This window comes from Hylobates moloch, unplaced genomic scaffold, assembly GCF_009828535.3.
Source record: "Hylobates moloch isolate HMO894 unplaced genomic scaffold, HMol_V3 SCAFFOLD_2, whole genome shotgun sequence".
Taxonomy (NCBI): domain Eukaryota; kingdom Metazoa; phylum Chordata; class Mammalia; order Primates; family Hylobatidae; genus Hylobates; species Hylobates moloch.
The window spans coordinates 103,270,905-103,290,532 of NW_026652277.1; the positions used below are offsets into that span (position 1 = coordinate 103,270,905).

Below are 19,628 nucleotides of genomic sequence, written 5' to 3' on the forward strand. Positions count from 1 at the left end.
TTAACACAAACAGTGCTCCTGAAAATTTCAATAACTCATCACATTGTGACACTGTGATTATGTGATCACAAATTTTGTGTCACACTAAGAAATACAAATAGCATCATTCCTGCTCATTTACAACACAGATGTATCATTAATCTGCTTAAGTCTTCTTCACCTAGCCTTGCCTTATTCCTCAATGAAAATCTATCTCTGAGGCCAGGCAGGGTGGCTCATGCCTATAATCCCAGCACTTTGGGAGGCTGAGATGGGCAGATCACAAGGTCAGGAGTTCGAGACCAGCCTGACCAACGTGGTGAAACCCCGTCTCTACTAAAAATACAAAAATTACCCATGGGTGGTAGTGGGCGCCTGTAGTCCCAGCTACTCAGAGGGCTGAGGCAGGAGAATCGCTTGAACCCGGGAGGTGGAGGTTGCAGTGAGCCGAGACCACGCCACTGCACTCCAGCCTGGGCAACAGAGTGAGACTGTCTCAAAAGAAAAAAAAAAAAGAAAAAGAAAAATCTATCTCTAGGTAAAACTATCTCTTTGTGAAAAATATCCCATCTACTACCGGAAAATAAAAGTGATAATGAACAAACTAGTAATGTAACTTCAGTAACTGCTGTTCTCTAGAACTACAGCACTGATAATGCAGGCTGCTGGTCCCTTGATTATCTGGTCACTGCTTAAAATTCTACCCATCCCCATCCTATTCAGGAAAGCCCACAACATGCAAATGAGTGACAGTAGCATTAACTTTTTGATGCTTTTGTAATAATACCTAGCCTGAAACACAAACATATTGTACAGCTGTACAAAAGTATTTTCTTTTACTATATTTTATACTATAAGCTTTTTTTCTATTTTTAAATTTATTTTTCTTTAATTAATTTCTTTAGAGAGAGGGTCTCACTCTGTTGCCCAAGGTAGAGTGCAATGGCACAATCACTGCTCACTGAAGCCTCGACCTCCCAGGCTCAAGTAATCCTCTCAGCTCAGCCTCATGAGTAGCTGGGACTACAGTGATGTGCCACCATGTCTGACTAATTTTCCTCTTTTTTTTTGCAGAGAAAGGGTGTCACTATGTTTCCCAGGCTGGTCTCAAACTCCTGGGCTCAAGGGATCCTCCCACCTCAGCCTCACACCTGCGAATCCACCAACTTGGGAGGCTGAGGCAGGAGGATCCCTTGAGCCCAGGAGTTTGAGGCTGCAGTGAGCTGCAATCACGCCTCTGCACTCTAGCCTGGATAACAAAGTGAGACCCCGTCTCATAAAAGTTTAAAAAACAAAAAACTAAGACACATACACACTAGCGTAAGCCTACAAAGGGACAGGATCATCAACATCACCGTCTTCCACCTCCACATCTTATGCCACTGAAGGTATTCAGGGGCAGTAACATGCATGGGGCTGTCCTCTCTTAAGATAACAATGCTTTCTTCTGGAATTCTTCCTGAAAAACCTACCTCAAGCTGTTTTATAGTCAACTCTTTTTTTATAAGTAGAAGGAGTACACCCTAAAGTAATGCTAAAAAGTACAGTAAATATATAAGCCAGTAACATAGTGGTTTATTATCAATTTTATGTGACTAGAAATACGGTAGGTTTAGTTTGCACTAGCATCACCACAAATGTTGTTCTATGACATTAAGCTGGCTACATCACCAAGCGACAAGAATTTTTCAGCTCCATTACAATCTTAGGGGGCCACTGTCATATATGCAATCCATCATTGACTAAAACATCATTATGAAGCGTATGACTATACTGTTTTTTCCTATACATACCTATAAAATTTCACGTAAAATTAGGCACAGTAAGAGATTAACAAAATAGAACGATTACAATGACATACTACAACAAAAAGTTATGTGAGTGTGGTCTTTCAAAATGTATTACACTGTACTCACCTATTTTCAGACCTTGATTGACCTTGGGTAACTGAAACCTTGGAAAGCAAAACTGCAGGGGAAGGGAAAGCATCAGGAAGAATAAAGGAGTACTATTGTACAGTGGACTAAGAAGACATACTCATTTGTTTCTTCATTCAGTCAGTCATTTTTTATTCTCATGTTGATTGTATCTGAAATTATAGCTGGTACATATGTCATTATACAGTCTGCTAAGAACAACAGTGGGCAAATTAGACTTCTGTTTATACTTCTATTGTAAAAATATAACATTTTTTAGGAAGTCAATACATGGTAATTTAAATGCTTTCAATCATTTCACAGGATCTTCTAATACGCAACTATTACCCGCAGCAAACTAATGCAGGAAGAGAAAACCAAATACTGCATGTTCTCACAAGTGGGAGCTGAACAAGGAAAACACATGGACACATGGCAGGGAAAACACACACTGGGGCCTGTGGCGGGGGGCTAGGAGGTGGCAGGGGGAGGGAGAGCATCAGGAAGAATAGTTAATGGATGCTGGGCTTAATACCTAGGTGATGGGTTCATCTGTGCTGCAAACCACCATGGCACACGTTTACCTATGTAACAAACCCACACATCCTGCACATGTACCCTGGGACTTAAAAGTTGAAGAAAAAAACACTTAATACTTTTAACACAATCTTACAATGTTCTTTATAAATTTCAAAGTGTTTTCACATATATTTCACTGCATTGTATCTCCCCTAACCAGAAAAACTGACAGCTCTGTTTATGTAAACACATTTAAAAATGTGTTCTTCATGAAGCTCATACACTAGAGGACACACACAAAAATGAATAGAAAGGAATGTGCAAAGTAAATTTTTGAAATAAACCAGAGAGGATACTTTTTAAAGGGATCCAGAGAGTGACTACATCTGAAAACAAGTTCCTTTCATGGTGCAACAATGATAAGAACATGCAGACTAGAGATATTAAGTTCAAATTCTAATTTTATCACTCTTTCAAGCCCCCATATCCTCACCTATAAAATAGAAGAAACGCCACCTCAGAGTTGCTGTGATGATGTATATAAAATGCCTGGCAAATTAAATAGGGATTGTATTTTAGTTCCTTTCCCCTTTCATAATATGATTTATTAATTTTACATGTACAGACTCATTTGTTTCTTCATTCAGTCTTTTATACATAACATCTTCTTTAAATGGAGCTCACCTATTGTTATGGATTGAACTATATCCTAAAATTCATATGCTGAAACCATAAATCCCAATATGACTATATTTGAAGATACAGCCTTTCGGAGATAATTTAGGTTAAATGAAGACCGAAGAGTCAGACCGTAATTCAACAGGATTGGTGGCCTTTTAAGAAGAGGAAGAAAGAATGAGATTTATTTTTACCTCTCCACATGTGCACGAGAGGTCATGTGAGCACATGTCGAGAAGCCAGCCGCCTACAAGCCAAGAGAACAGGCCTCAGTATGGAACCTAATTTGCTGGCACCTTGATCTTAGACTTCCCAGCCTCCGTAACTGTGAGAAGCACATTTCTGTGGTGTAAGCCACCCAGTGTCGAGTGTTTTGTTATGGCAACTTGAGTAGACATGATACACCCACAAATTTTTTCTTAATAAAGAGAATATCACAATTTAAAGAAAAGTAGGTAAGGATGACATAAAAAAGGCTGTAAAATATTTTATTTTTCCAGTTTACCTATAACATTTTAAATAATAATATTCAAAATGCTATGGATTTAAATGTGAATAGTTTGATCAATTTCCCACCTGCCCCTGAGAAATCAGTAACTGTTTATTAAGGCCTGGTATTAAACCACTGATTCATGGAAACTCATACATATCCTAGAACTTTCGAGTATTTAAAAATATAATAGAACTGCTAAGAAAACCTTTTCAAAAATTTGTAACACCTAACAATCATTTTTTGAAATCTTGAGAAAAATTAATGAATGGTATAATTAAATTTATTAGTTTTCTAAATTATATTCAGTGTTCTCACATTACCCAGCTTAGTGTCTAATACATGGATGAAGCTCAATAAATACTCTGAATCAACACTACAGCCAATAACCTAATGCAAAATGCTCAATCTTGACAAACTTGTTTCAAGGATAACTGCACGACATGGTAAGGAATTGCAAAAATTTTGAAACACTGATTCTTTAAAAATAATCTTTTAACTTTCAAGAAGTATAAGTAATTCCACATTTTTCTTTTGAAGAGATAACAGACAACATAAACCAAAAATCTACTTGCCTCAATTGTTTATATGAGCTTTGGGAATATACTGATAGTTACAGACAATTCAGTGAAACTTAGAGGCAATCACACAATCAAGAGTATCTATAAGTATTCAGTTTTCAAACCGCACAGGGCTACAACCTGTCAGACACCCAGGAAGAGTAAGGAGAAATCCCTTATTATTAAAAACTCATATAGGATGTTTTATTTATAGATACACAGTTAACTATGTACAAAATAAAAAAAAGAAAACCAATCTACTAAAATATATTAACTCTAAATAAGAAAATCAGATCTTATTCCTGTTTCTCCATACTAGGCATAATTATTTTCAAAGCTATACAATACGAAGTTTATCAGTCTTATCTGTTTGCCCCAACATCATTATGAATTTTCTCTTTTAAAAATGGCAATAACAAGTGACGTATGTTCTAATAAAATTTGGATCACAGCTAGCAAATGAAAGACTATGAGACTCAATCACTTTTAATCATTATTAAGTTTGTGTTAGTCTTTATTAAAAACAAAAATAATTAAAATTTCAGACAGCAATGTACATAATATATATAAGAATATACCCAAAAAAGTAAATTTCTACCACCCTAGCACAGCAGAAATTTCAATGGGTTATTCTATACCAAATCCAAGTGTTTACATCCAAGATGTCACAGAGGTAACTTCCTTTTGTACCTAAAGTAAAAATAAATCCATTTAATAGAAGACAAGATGACACAGGTTCATTTGTAAATTGCCTAACAGCTCTAGTGTATTAAAATTCTAACCTAAGACATACATATATTGTAAACCAAAATAAATTGGCTGGCATATGGAGCAAGTAATATCTAGACACGAGAAAAAAGGCAACATTTAATGACAGACCTTATGAAGTCTCAAACAGAGCTAAAGGTTTCCTGTTGTTGATTCCCATGAAAATTAAAGATATAAAGTCTGTAACTGCCACTCTGTTTTAATATGCACTTAATATCACAATAACGTGAAAGTTTTTTTTTTTCTTTTGAGATGGAGTCTCACTCTGTCACCGAGGCTGGAGTCTTAATGGCACGATCTCGGCTCACTGCAACCTCCACCTCCCAGGTTCAAGCGATTCTCCTGTGTCAGCCTCCCGAGTAGGTGGGATTACAGGCACCTGCCACCACGCCCAACTAATTTTTTGTATTTTTAGTAGAGACGGGGTTTCACCATGTTAGCTAGGATAGTCTTGATCCCCTGACCTTGTGATCCCCCCACCTCGGCCTCCCAAAATGCTGGGATTACAGACGTGAGCCACCGTGCCCAGCCAACTTGAAAGTTTATAATAGGTAAATGGCCCAAATCTGGTTTCCTCTACTCTACAAAAGTCACACTTCATTGCAATACCACAGCACTGAACAATAGTTGTTTCATCCAATCAAAAGGATTAGTCAAAAAATAAGACAGAAAATAATGATTTAAACCTTTGCTCAAAACTCAAAATCCTCAAGATTCAACACAATAATAACATGACCATGCTCTAATTTTAGTTCATTTTGTGCTTGGGTTTATATAAAACTTGCTTCAAAAATACTCTAGTTTCTGACTTACATAGCATACAGTGGTGCAGATGATAACACTGAGCTTGGCCTATTCTAGTGGTAGGACTTACACTCACTTCTTCCCCTGGAAAGACTATATAGGGTCCCTATCTACTTGTAATTAAAAAGGGATGAAGTCAAAGCAGAAGCTATTCAATAGCTGTCCCCCAGAATTGTTTGGGCATGTTTAATAAAGAAAATACAAAAGGCAATTTGCTGAGGTTAATTTTTTAAAGAACCACAGGGAACACAGACAAGGGTTTTCTTACATTTATGTCCCTAATTAAAATAAATGTCAGCATATCATTAAGAAAATAATGAATAAAATTACTGCTTTTCAGTTACCTTATTGAGCTCTGGAAACAGTTCCTGTATCACAATGTCCAATAAAACATAAGTCAGCTAAAGCACCAAAAAAATAATAATAGTAAATATTAAGGCACTAAACACAAAAACCATAAAAAAGATAAAGACAAAATTAAAGATGGTGGTTACCTCTAAGTGGGAAGGCAAGGAATGGGACTGATAATATAAAACAAGCACAAAAGTAGCCTCAGTAGTATCAATAATGTTCTATTCTCAAAATAGGTAATAAGTACACATGTGTTTGCAGGAGGACCCTTCATTATGCCTCATTAATTCATTTTTATGTTAAATATTTTAATTTTTAGAAAAACAAGAACACAAAAGCACAACTGTATTGAGATCTCAACAGAATATATAAAGCTTATATATAGTTTACATAAACCATAAACACAAAAATGTTAACTGGTTATTCTATATCACTTGAATAATGGAATTATCCATTTTTAATTTTTTACTGTATTTCATGAATTTTCTATTCCAAACTTTCTACAATTACTGTATATTAATTTTAAATCAAAATAATTCATCTTATTAAGAAAAAACTGAAACAAAAAGAATAACTCAAATAAAACTTTTTTTCTATCTGAATGTTTAAAATTACATTGCCTTGGTTTAGTATAGTGTCATTTATACAGCTAACGAGTTACCAGACACCTTACTACTATGTCATTCACCAAACCTAGCCAACATGAGTTTACCAGCTTTAATGAGCTTTACCTGCTTGTTGAGTACTGGCTGCTGTAAGCCATCAAACAGAAGTCTGATGCTTTCATACTTGGTTTCTTCACCAATACACTTGACTAACAGATCTAAACAAAAAGGCCAAATGTGAAATAATTTTATATTATAAAGTGACTCACCATTAACTGGATCATAAAGCAAAATCACCACCCTGTTTCCCAGATATTAGGCAAAAACTGCAAATCAGTACTCCCCAAACCAGTGTTTCTATAAGAGGCTCCTGGACAAGAGGTTTCTATGGTCAAGTTGACAAATGCAGTATCATGTATCCCACTTTTGGAGATGCACAATGCATAAGGCATAATGCAAACTCTGAGAAATGCTGCGGTAAAAAAAAAAAAAAAATCTGCTAGTTGGAAAATAATACTTATTGTATTACCCCACTAAGGGAAAACAAAACAAATTAAACCCTAAAATGATGATTGCACATCTGTACATACATGTACAGAAATGCAAGGAAAAATCTAAGGATCAACACTCAATGTAGGATAAGCCGACTTCTACACAGTGGGCAGAAGATAGCTTCTACTTTTTATTCTATATATTTTCATAGTGCTCTTAATATCAGAAAAAAAAGTTTAATTTTTAAGGCAGACTTTTCTCAGTGAATAAGAACACCTAATTTCTGGACTTTTGCATAAATTACTATTAACCATCTTACAAACCAATCATTTTGGGAAACATTAACAAATATTTAAACACTTATTTAGGGTCCAACAAGTTCAGATTTGTGTCTGGCTGCATAGATGTCATGCACCACTGATATCAATCCTATTACCAAGAAAAGTCAATCCTTATTAAGATCTCCAATGAATGTTCTCCCCAAGCAGAAAAAAGTTATTCTTATATAAACGAGATACTCAAATATTTATCCCTTTTCCCCTATCATAACTAAACTCCTAGTGTTAGTCATAAAAAATTCGAATGCTAGGAGACAAGGCCAAATTTAATTTACAATAGGCACAGTACATCCTTGGTATTTTCAAGATATGTGGCCCAATACAAATCTTTGTTAATCCTCAAACTCACCAATACTACATGGAATTCCCCAATTAATATGCATGAAACTAATGAACAAATATACATAATTCTTTCAGATCCTTCAGGTGTCACTAAGTAAGAAATGAGGAGCAGAGGATAACAGAAAGGAATGGTAAGCTTATTCAAAAGCTAAGTTACTCTCCCAAATGGGAGTCTTAAAGTGAATGTGGTTTGAATTTGTGCTTCAGCAAATCTCTGGCTCTCCATGTTGTTTCTGAGTATCAAAGCTGAGACTGTTGAAAGTATGAATGCTAAGGGTCATTATATCAGAAAACAGCTAAAAAAAATTATTTCATCATTTGCCTACAGAAAATTTACTCAAAAACAGCTTATGTTCACTTTTATATTCAGAGCAGATATTTAAGTTAATTACTTTCACAAGGAACGGCAGAATTATTCTAAGGCTAGTTCCTCAATATTAAGAATTCTCTAAGGTTCTGTCCTAAGACCTCTTCTCTTTTTAAAATAGACTTTATTTTTTAAAGTAGTTTTGTGTTCACAATGAAACTGAGCAGAAGGAAGAGATTTCGCATATGTTCCCTGTTTCGTCTCCCCCACTATCAACATCCCCAACAAGAGTGTACATTTGTTACAACTGATGAACACACATTGGTACATCATTATTACCCAGAGTCCATAATTTACATTGGAGTTCGTTCTTGGTGTTGTACATTCTGTGGGTTTGGACAAATAGATAATGATATGTAACCATCATTATAGAGTAGTTTCATTGCCCCAAAAAATCCTCTGTGCTTTGCCTATTCATCCCTCCCTCTCCTCCAATCCACTGTCTTCTTAGTTTTGCCTTTTCCAAAACATCAGATAGTTGAAATTATACAGCATGCAATCTTTTCAGATTGACTTCTTTCTCTTAGTAAGATGAATTTCAGGCTCCTCCATGACTTTTCATGATGTGACAGCTCATTTCTTTATAGCACTGAATAATATCCCATTGTCTAGAAGTATGAGTTTATTTATCCATTCACCTAAATAATGAACACCTTGGTTGTTTCCAAGTTTTGGCAATTCTGAAGTTGCTATAAACATTCATGTGCAGGTTTCTGGGTGGACATGTTTTCAACTGCTTTGGGTAAATATCAACAAACGTAATTGCCAGATCTCATGGTAAGAGTGTGCTTAGTTTTGTAAGAAACTGCTCACCTGTCTTCCAAAGTGGCTGTACCATTTTGCATGCCCACCAGCAATGAATGAGAATTCCACATGTTCACCAGCAAATGGTGGTGGCGGTGTTCTGGATCTGGGCCATTCCAACAGGTGTGTGGTGGTATCTCACTGTTTTAAATGTGCATTTCTTGATGACATATGATGTAGAACATCTTTTCATATGCTTATGTGTAATCTTCTTTGGTGACATGTCAAGATATTTGGCCAATTTTAAAATCAGGTTGTTTGTGTTCTTATTGTTAAGTTTCAGGATTTCTTTGTACATTTTTGTTAACAGTCCTTTATCTGTCTTTTGCAAATATTTTCTCCCAGTCTGTGGCTTCTCTTTTCTTTCTTTATAGTGTCTTTCACAAAGCAAAATTTTTAATTTTAATGAAGTAAAGCTTATCAATTATTTCTTCCATGGTTCATGCCTTTGGTGTTGCAACTAAGAAGTCATCGCCAAACAGAAGGTCATCTACATTTTCTCCCATGTTATCCTCTAAGTTTTACTGTTTTGCTTTTTACAGTTAGGTCTAAAATGGATTTCTTTTTGGTTTTTGAGACGGAGTTACGCTGTCACCCAGGCTGGAGTGCAATGGCGCTATCTCAGCGCACTACAACTTCTGCCTCCCAAGTTCAAGCAATTCTCCTGCCTCAGCTTCCCGAATGGCTAGGATTACAGGTGCCTGCCACCATGCCTGTCTAATTTTTGTAGTTTTAGTAGAGATGGGGCTTCACCATCTTGGGCCAGGCTGGTCTGGAACTCCTGACCTCAGGTGATCCGCACACCACAGCCTCCCAAAGTGCTGGGATTACAGGTGTGAGCCACCATGCCCAGTCTATAATTGATTTTGAGTTTAGTTTTTGTGAAGGGTGTAAGGTCTGTGTTTAGATTTTTTTCTTTTTTTTTGGCAGGTGGATGTCCAGTTGTTCCAGCAGCATCTGTTGAAAAGACTATCCTTTCTTCATTGTATTGCCTTTGCAGCTTTGTTAAAGATGAGTTAACATTATTTATGTGGGTCTATATCTGGGCTCTCTATTCAGTTCCATCCATCCATTTGTCTGTTCTTTTGCTAATATCACACTTTCTTGATTACTGTAGCTTTATAGTATGCCTTGAAGAAAAGTAGTGTCAATCCTGTGACTTTGTTGTTCTCAATCAATATTGAGTTAGCTATTCTGGGTCTTTTTGCCTCTCCATATAAACTTTAAAATGTTTGTCAGTACCCACAAAACAACTTACTGGGATTTGGATTGGGACTGCATTGAATCTAGATGAAGTTCAGAAGAACGGACATCTTGAAAACAGAGTATTCCTATCCACAAACATAAAATCTCTCTCCATTTATTTAGTTCTTTGATTTCTTTAATTAAAGTTTTACAGTTTTTCTCATATAAATCTTGTGCATGTTTTGTTAGATTACTACCCAAGTATTTCACTTTTGGGGGTGCCAATGCAAACGGTATTTTTGTTAATTTCAAATACCACTTGCTCATTGATGATATACAGGAAAAGTAATTGAATTTTGTGTATTAACCTTATATCCTACAACCCTGCTAAAATTGCTTATTATTTCCAGGAGTGTTTTTGTCAATTTTTGGATATTCTACATAGACAATCATATCATCTGTGAACAAAGACAGTTTTATTTCTTTCTTCCCAATCAGTATGCTCTTTATTTCCTTTTCTTGTCTCACTGCACTAACTAGGACTTCCAGTACAATGCTGAAAGCAGTAGTGAGAGCATGCCTTGTTCCTCATCTTAGTGGGATATCTTTTAAGTTTTTCATCGAGCTATAGGTGTTTTTGTAGATATTCTTTATCAAGCTGAGGATGTTCCCCTCTCTTCCTAGTTTGCTGAGATCATAAGTGGGTGTTAGATTTTGTCAAATGCTTTTTCTGCATCTACTGTTATGTTCATGATTTTTCTTTAGCCTGCTGATGTGATGGACTACCTTAATTGACTTTTGAATGAATGCTGAACCAACCTTGAATACCTGGGATAAATCCCACTTGGTGTATAATTCTAACATCCCTGCCATATCTGACTCTGGTTCTGATACTTGCTCTTTTTTGTCAAACTTTTTTCTTGCCTTTAATATGTCTTGTAATTTTTTTCTTGATAGCTGGACATGACGCACAAGTTAAGAGGAACTGCTGCAAACAGGCCTTTAGTAATGTGGCGATAAAATATGGAGGGAGAGGAAGGGTTCTATAGTCCTAGGAGGGGGTCTCAATAAATCTTTTAGTGAGCTTGTACCACTGAACTGTGAACTTCACACATGCTTCTCAAGCCCCTCTGACCCCCTTGCATAGGACAAGATGGCTAGAGTGGATTGGAGTTGGGTATTTCCCTTCTTCCATGTGGAAGGCCAGGGCTGGCTAGAGTTGGTTCTTTCCCTTCCATCCGGTCAGTCAGGCTCTGGTTAGTTTCTCCTGAGGGTAGGGACTTGTCAAGAACAGAATGCCCTAACTGATGTATTTCAGAATGGTTCCCTTCTGGCCCCCCTGCCGAAGCACATGGGGATTTTTCTCCAATATTCACTGTGGGATCTTGGTCAAGGCCCTGGAAGTAAAACAAAAAAAGTGTGGATGGGCTGGGGCATGGTGGCTCACGCCTGTAACCCCAGCACTTTTGAAGGCCGAGGTGGGTGGATCACCTGAGGTCAGGAGTTCGAGACCAGCCTGACCAACAAGGTGAAACCTCATCTCTAATAAAAATACAAAAATTAGCCAGGCGTGGTGTCGCAGGACTGTAGTCCCAGCTACTCGGGAGGCTGAGACAGGAGACTTGCTTGAACCCAGGAAGCGGAGGTTGCAGTGAGCCGAGATCGTGCCACTTCACTCCAGCCTTGGCGACACAGCGGGACTCCGCCTCGAAAAAAAAAAAAAAAAAATGTGGATGGGTAACCCCATGACTTGGTTCCCCTGGAGTTTTTAATCTCTTAAAAAGAGATTTAAAAGGCTGTAGCAATTTGTCAGTTACAGTTTAGGTTTCCCTAGCTCAGCACTGGCTTCTCCAGGGGTTTTGAGTTCACGGGTTTCTGCTGCACCTAGCTATGATTCTCTCTAATCTGGGGGGCAGTGGCTTGCCATATGACCTCACTCTCTGGTGAATCTAAGAGTTGTTTAGTTTTTTTTAGTTCATTCAGCTTTTTGCTTGTTACTAGGATGGAGTGATGATGGCCAGGTTCTTATGTGCCAGACCAGAAACTGGAAGTCACCCTTTTCTCTTCCTACTCCATACTTTCTCCCTATGCTTTAGTATCTATTCACACATGGCTCCCATATCTCTGCTAATCTATCCTATACCACCTTTTCTCCAACTTTTGAACCTCGATGTCCACGTGTTTAACAGACACTTCCTCCTGAGTAATTTATAGGCACTTCTCATTCAAAATGTTCTAAACTAAGAATCATCTGCTTTGACCCTTTGACATTTCTTCCTTGTTATTTCCCATCACAGTAAGAGGTTACTACCATTCATTTCCTTAGTGGCCCAAACCTACCAACTTTACAGAAGAGGTGACCATCTTCCTCCTTTGTGAATCTCTGTAACTTGAAAATGCCTCTATTATCACACGTATGCTTTGTCTGTATGCCTGCCTTCCTGCTAGACTGACCTACTCAAGTACATTTTTTTATATCCCTTGCATTTTGCATAGTGCCTGGAATATGGAAGATGCTCCATAAATTTGGAATGAATGAATTCTGATTTTTTATCATACACACTAGTGAGCTATTCTTATGGTGTCGTGGACACAGGCCTTCAATTGTCCCACATGTCACTGTGACCAGTCTGACTATAAGTTATTTTTGAATGAATCTGGCTATTATGTGAGTAGAAACAGCCTTGCCTTAAAGTCCTAATATCTTAGTCTTAGTGCTAAGATCTAAAAGAATTATTTAACTAGTGTGTTAATTTTAACTGATCTTTGCAACTATTTGTAAAATGAAAACTCACAGTAAAAATTAGCTTCAATAATTACTATACATTGTGACCTCAACAGACTGCTAATCTATATGAATTAAGTTACTTCTTAAATATTACACCTGGAATGTAATTCATCATTTCTTCAAAAGTCTGTTTTGCTCCTTTTTGCTTATCTTGGAGAGAGCGAGGTTCAGTGTTTTCACAGAATATAGCATCTAAAAAAGAGTAAAAAGAAATATTTCTGGAATTTTCATCTATTTATACACAAAGGATTTCCTCATAGTAGAAATACTAATAAACCAAAGCAAAACAAGATTTCTTCCTCTTTTAGATTCAATTAAAATCATACAGTACACAAAATATGAAACAAACACATTAGAAAATACAAACCTCTGAGAAGTGTTATGAGTGAGACCAAACGGTGCTCCTGAAATAGCTGTTCTAGTTTACACTGAAGATAGTAATCAGTATACATTTCCAGGGTGTTTTTAAAGAGGATTCGAGTTCCCATTAAGAGATGATGAAGCCAGTCAGGAACCTGGAAAACTACCCGTCCTGAGAAAGGATCAAATGGGATATCTCATTGTTCCAGATAAATTGGTATTTTTGAAATTTGCCAATGTAGAAAACACAAATGACCATGGTCGATATTTTATTTGTGAACACTAGCAACTTCAATATGATCAAGGCCAATTGTATTGAATTATTATAAAAGGTATCTTCAATTAAAAAAACAGTTACGATGGGGCAATACTCAAGATCATTATTTGCATCACAGAAGAAGTAAGATGAATGAAAAACAAGTCTTAAAATAAACCACTTAGATCTTACCTACATACATCAGGTAATCATAGACTCCGTCTACAGTCATCACCTCCATAAAATAATTCTGATTTTGCTTTCTCTCTGTATTTTCAGCACGGTTTGCATTATTTTTAAACAGATCATTGAAAAGCTAAAATAAAAGTTGGAATAATAAAGAGCTATATAGTTTATTTCATCTGCTGACGATAATCAATAAGGACGAAGTGACACACAGCAAAGGCATTTAAACTTTTTCCAATCAAAACAGAATATTAGATAGGTTAATATATACTTCTAAAATTCCCCATTTATACCCCAAATTGCAATAAAAAATACATGTTCCCCAAAAATATTACATAAAAACTAAAATATTCATTTTAGTTACAGTAGATAACTCATTATCCATAAAAGACCCCTCCTTTGTTTTTATATACCACAAAAGCAAAGTAACATAAAAAGATGTACAAATATATTATTGATAGCTAACTTTAAAACTAACATGATTTAGGCCAGGCGCAGTGGCTCACGCCTGTCATCTCAGCACTTTAGAAGACGGAGGCAGGCAGATCACCTGAGGTCGCAAGTTTGAGATCGGCCTGGCCAACATGGTGAAACCCCACCTCTACTAAAAATACAAAAAAGTTAGCCAGGTGTAGTGATGCATGCCTGTAGTCCCAGCTATTCGGGAGGCTGAGGCAGGAGAATAGTTTGAACCTGGGAGGCAGAGGTAACAGTGAGCCAAAATTGTGCCACTGCACTCCAGCCTGGGTGACAGAGCAAGACTGCCAAAAAAAACAAAAAAAAAACACTAACATGATTTAAAGATTATAAATCACTGTAAGTAGAGGTAAAAATCCAGCTTTAGGTGAAATTTATTTGGACAATATTCAAAGCCCACAAAGGCCTAATCAATGTGGGGGGGAGGGGGGAAGACTAAAACAAGATATTAAGAATTAATGGCTGCAGTGAGCCAGAGATTGCACCACTGCACTCCAGCCTGGGTGACAGGGTGAGACTCTGAAAAGGGAGAAAGAGGGGAGGGGAGGAGAGAGGGAAGAGAAGGAGACTGTGGAGGAAAGTATATTCAGTTTTACCTGAAGATGAATTTTTTAAAAGCCTCCTAGAAAAGTATCCTGAGAACAAAGACCATATATTCTATTGGCTCTTACGTCAGATATTATTAACGCAGAGGCATAAACTTAAAACATTTTTCCCCAACCCAAAAAATAGGAAAAGGGCTCTTCCTTCTGATATACTATTCCCTCTACTCTTTTAAATTTTCAGTTTAATTTTTTTCTTTCACTAAAAAACAGTGATATTATATAGTAAGTCTGGAAAACAGGGGAAAAACAACTCAATTTTGTTTTCCCTCTGTATTTTCAGCATAGTTTGCATTATTTTTAAACAGAAATATAAAATAAAAGTTGGAATAATAAAGAGATATATAGTTTATTACATCTGTTGACAATAATCACTAAGGCTAAATAAAGTGACACAGAGCAAAGGGGCATTTAAACTTTTATATTAAAACTCAACCACCTAATAGCATTACTATTAAACTTTTGTATATTAACTTGTAGTCTCTATGTACATAGCCACAAATCATGAGGTTCAAAAAATATCACATCCTACTTTTTCATTTAGCACCGTATCAAATATCTTTATGTTGCTTTATAGTATTCATAAGCACAATTTCATCTGCTGCAAAACATTCCTTGAATAGATGTTCCTTAAAATAATCATTCCTACAATTTTAGAATTTCATGTTGTTTCCAATTTTTCACTTATGTAAATAATATTTTAATAAACACCTTTACATGTTATAAGCTCTTCTCTTATTTTTCTCCCTGACAAATTCCTAGCATTCAGGTCAGGAGGTCAAAGAGCATAAACACCTGATTTATTTTGTTACACAGTATCAATTTATTTCCCAAAAGGTTGGGCCCATTTATTAGTCACCAGGAAAGTAAATATCCAGTTTGACCAAACTTTCATAAATTATTTTGCAAACATATTCCCTATGTACTAAAATTCACACATCAGTATATTTCTTCTTTCTCTATGTTTAGCCTGGTTAATCCTCTGAAATCATACCCATTAGGTCTTTCATATTTCATCATTCACAAAAGTATGCATACATAGCGAAGGCCACCAAGAAAAGAATTTCATAAGAATCTCTCACATCTTTTCAAGCAGTTTGGAATATCAATCTCAATAATCCTGAGGGAGAAGACAAATATTACTAAGACTGATGAACTACACTATGTCTGTTTCTTAGGAGACAGAGCTATTACTGAGGAGGGCTGAAGACTTACTCTGAGAGACACTTAAGATGCCTGAGCAGAGGAGAGGAGTTAGGGCCCATATCTCAATTTCTCCTCTTGAACATTTTAACATTTTTATTTTATAATGATGTTTCATGGAATTTTCGTGTTCAATAAAGATAAACGTAAGGATCAAGGAAAGCAAAATGTGCATTAATATTGACAAACCACAAACAAAATAACGTAAGCCAAGTTTTCAGCCACTATATTCTTCAGAGCACTAGACAGGCTATCTTCTCCTGCTCTTCCTGACCTGTGTGTGCATTTACTATTCAAGAATCTTAAGTACCAACCAGGGTTTTATAATGCAATAAATCTGTTTTGCCAGAAAACATCTGCAGCTAATAGTAAACCATTATTTAAAATGATAGTAGACCTGGGGGGAATATCAAACAAATTCTAAAAATAAAATACACAGTAACAATTTTTTTTAAGTTTAGATATGTTTATGCAGAAGACCAGACAACACTGAAGAGGCAGAGCTGGAAGACAGGATCAGAAAAAGTAAACATATACCACTAAAAAGTAGCGAAAATGAAGACAGAAAATATGGAGGAAGGCTTAAGAGATATGGAAAACAGAATGATAACTAAATCTGTATTCCAGAAGGAGGTAAGAGAGGGAATAGAGAGAAGGCAATATCCAAAGAACAATGGCTGAGAATTTTTCAAAACTGGTAAACTGAAGTAGACTGTTAAAGTAGCAGCCCCCAGTGATCATGCTTCTCTACAGCCACACTCTTGTACCGTTCCCTCCCACATCAACTCTGGGCTTGGCTACATGACTTGCTTTGGGACAAATGTTAAGCAAAATGTTCAACACAGTCCTGGAAAGTTGTGTGTTGGGGTAAGCCCTCTTACGAATGCTGGTACCATGAGAGCCCAGAATTGCTTGCTGAAGACACATGGCCCAGCCAAGAGGAAACATACACAGTCAGACAAGTGAATGAGGCCACCTTTGGCCATATTCCAATTCAAGAAGCTCTAAGACTGCAGCCCTAGTGAGACCATAAGTACAATATGGCTAAGCCAAGTCCAAATTGCTGACCCACAGAATCATAAGCAAATAAGAGAGTCGTTTTAAACCATTCACTTTTGGAGTGGTTTGTAACATAACAATGTTTAAGTGATTTGTACCTAAAAGTAGGGTGTTGCCATAACATAAACATAAAATACATGGTATTAGCTTTGGAAGCTAGGGGTAGGTGGAGGCTGGAAAAATGGCAGGAGTCTGCAGTAAAACTTGGAAAAAATGACAAGCTCTTAGTCAAGTCAGAAAGCATGAGGTAGCTGTTCTTGGAAATGGAAAACTTACATCACATGGAATGTATTCTTTGACCACAGTGTAATTAAACTAGGATCAATAACAACAATAAAGGAACAATCTGAAAATTCAAGAATGTTTGTAAACTTAAAAAAAAAAATTATAAATAACCCATAGGTCAAAGAGGGAATCATAATAAAAAATTCTGAACTGAATAACAAAAATACCACATCCTGAAATTTACAAGCCAGTGTTAAAACAGATTTAAAGAAAAATGTGTACATTTTAATGCTTATATTAGAAAAGAAAGGCTAAGTTAAGCATTAGTTCCACCACAAGAAGTTAAAACTATAATACAAACAAAAGCCCAAAGAAATACAAAGAATTTTTCAAAATAACAGAAATAAAGGTAATTTTAAAAGTCTGACAGAAAAGCTCAACAAAGCCAAAAGATAAAATAGACAGAATCTTTTCAAGATTGATCAAATTAAAAAAAAAAAAAGAAAAAGAGAAGACGTAAACAATGTCGAGAATAAAGAGACATGGCTACAGATGTCAGGAACAATGAAAAGACAAAATTTTGGGGACTTCAGACCTATACCTTACAAATTTAGATAAAGTACAAAATTTGTCAAAAAATATAACCTATTGAAACTGAATCATGAAGTAATAAACCTGAAGAATTTTATAATTGTTAAAGAAATTAAATTGGTTATAAAAAATCTTCCTACAAACAAAACTGGAGGCCTAGATGACTTTATCAACTCTATCAAATATTTATAAAAAGTCTACCAAAAATAAAAAATGCTAATAAAACTTTGATACCAAAACCTAACAAGGACAGAATGAGAAAGAAAAATTATAGGCTATTTCTACCCATGAACATGAATGTAAACTTCCTTAATCTTTTTTTTTTTTTTTTTGAGACAGAGTCTTGCTCTGTCCCCCAGGCTGAAGTGCAGTGGCGCGATCTTGGCTCACTGCAACCTCCACCTCCCAGGTTCAAGCGACTCTCCTGCCTCAGCCTCCCGAGTAGCTAGGATTACAGGCACCCACCACCACGCCTGGCTAATTTTTGTATTTTCAGTAGAGGCAGGGTTTCACCGTGGTGGCCAGGCTGGTCTTGAACTCCTGACCTCAAGTGATCCATCCACCTTCGCCTCCCAAAGTGCTGGGATTACAGGTGTGAGCCACAGTGGCCGGCAACTTCCTTAATCTTATAAAGGTTATCTATTAATACAAAAAGAGCTACACTATACTATTCGATGGTGAAATAATTAAACAGTTTCCTTTGTATATAGCAGTCCTAGTAAGGAATAAAACAAAACTGCAATCATTTACGACAATTGTGTCAATATAAAAGAATTACCAGATATTACTAAAACTAATGTTAAGTCTAGCAAGATTACTAAATAAAAATATTTCTATCTATATATACAATAAAGTTATAAAATGAAAATATTAATAATATTAAAGATACTATTCAGAGTATTAACAAAAATAAAGATTAGAGGTCCTCTGAGCTCCCATAGCTCCCCATGCTGGGCACTACACCTTGGCACTAAACAGCTTCTTGAGGACAAGGACTGTATCTTTATATTCCCAGTGCCTAGCACTCAATCACAGGCTGTAATAAAATGTTTGTTTAATGAATGGATAAAATACTTTATAAGCCATGAAAATTAGGTAATGCCATCCAATAAACATCAACACAGTATAGCAATTAATTTCTTATTATTGAAAGTTGGTGACATATAACCTAAGAAAACCACTTTTAAAAATCCCCAAATACGGAAGTGGCATAAGTTTGCAAATATAGTATCCAGAGAAACATTTACCACATTAAAGCAAAGAACCAAGTAATTACACACAATACCCTCTGTATACTGTTCAACTGATTTCCATATAAAGGAAATGTATAGCTCAATCCACTTCTTTAACAAAATATTCATTCTCCCGATAATGAAAAAGTCATCTCAAGTAGGCCAACTTAAAACTTAATAGTTATTTAATGCAATGTGCAGTACCTTCTTGTTGTTTTCTGAAGTAGGGCTGAGAATGGTCAGTTCTGGTCTACTTGGTTTAGGCTTTGGAGATTCACAAGAATTAATGAAATTCATGATAAAAGGTTCCAAATGCTGACCTTTCTGTGGTGATAGATTATTGTAAGAAAATAAAAAATAAAGGTAATTTTTAGGACATAATCAAGCAAATTTTATCAATATTTAAATATGTTTATGACTATCATGTTATAGAACACACATAAATCAGTTA

General features: G+C 36.1%; 1 protein-coding gene across 5 annotated transcripts in view; it reads right to left on the reverse strand.

Annotated features, from left to right (window-relative positions):
• Positions 1–4,622: 4,622 nt before the first annotated feature.
• Positions 4,623–19,628, reverse strand: part of SNX14 (sorting nexin 14) — an 87,203-nt gene continuing 72,197 nt past the window's right edge. For all 5 annotated transcript variants that reach the window (XM_032154601.2, XM_032154581.2, XM_032154590.2 and 2 more), the window contains 7 exons: positions 19,382–19,501; positions 13,795–13,918; positions 13,354–13,518; positions 13,083–13,178; positions 6,797–6,888; positions 6,059–6,115; positions 4,623–4,832 (listed from right to left, as the gene is read on the reverse strand). In XM_032154601.2, the coding sequence (XP_032010492.1) occupies positions 4,794–4,832; positions 6,059–6,115; positions 6,797–6,888; positions 13,083–13,178; positions 13,354–13,518; positions 13,795–13,918; positions 19,382–19,501 (693 nt within the window). In that variant the 3' untranslated portion in view covers positions 4,623–4,793. The remainder of the gene's footprint in view (positions 4,833–6,058; positions 6,116–6,796; positions 6,889–13,082; positions 13,179–13,353; positions 13,519–13,794; positions 13,919–19,381; positions 19,502–19,628) is intronic.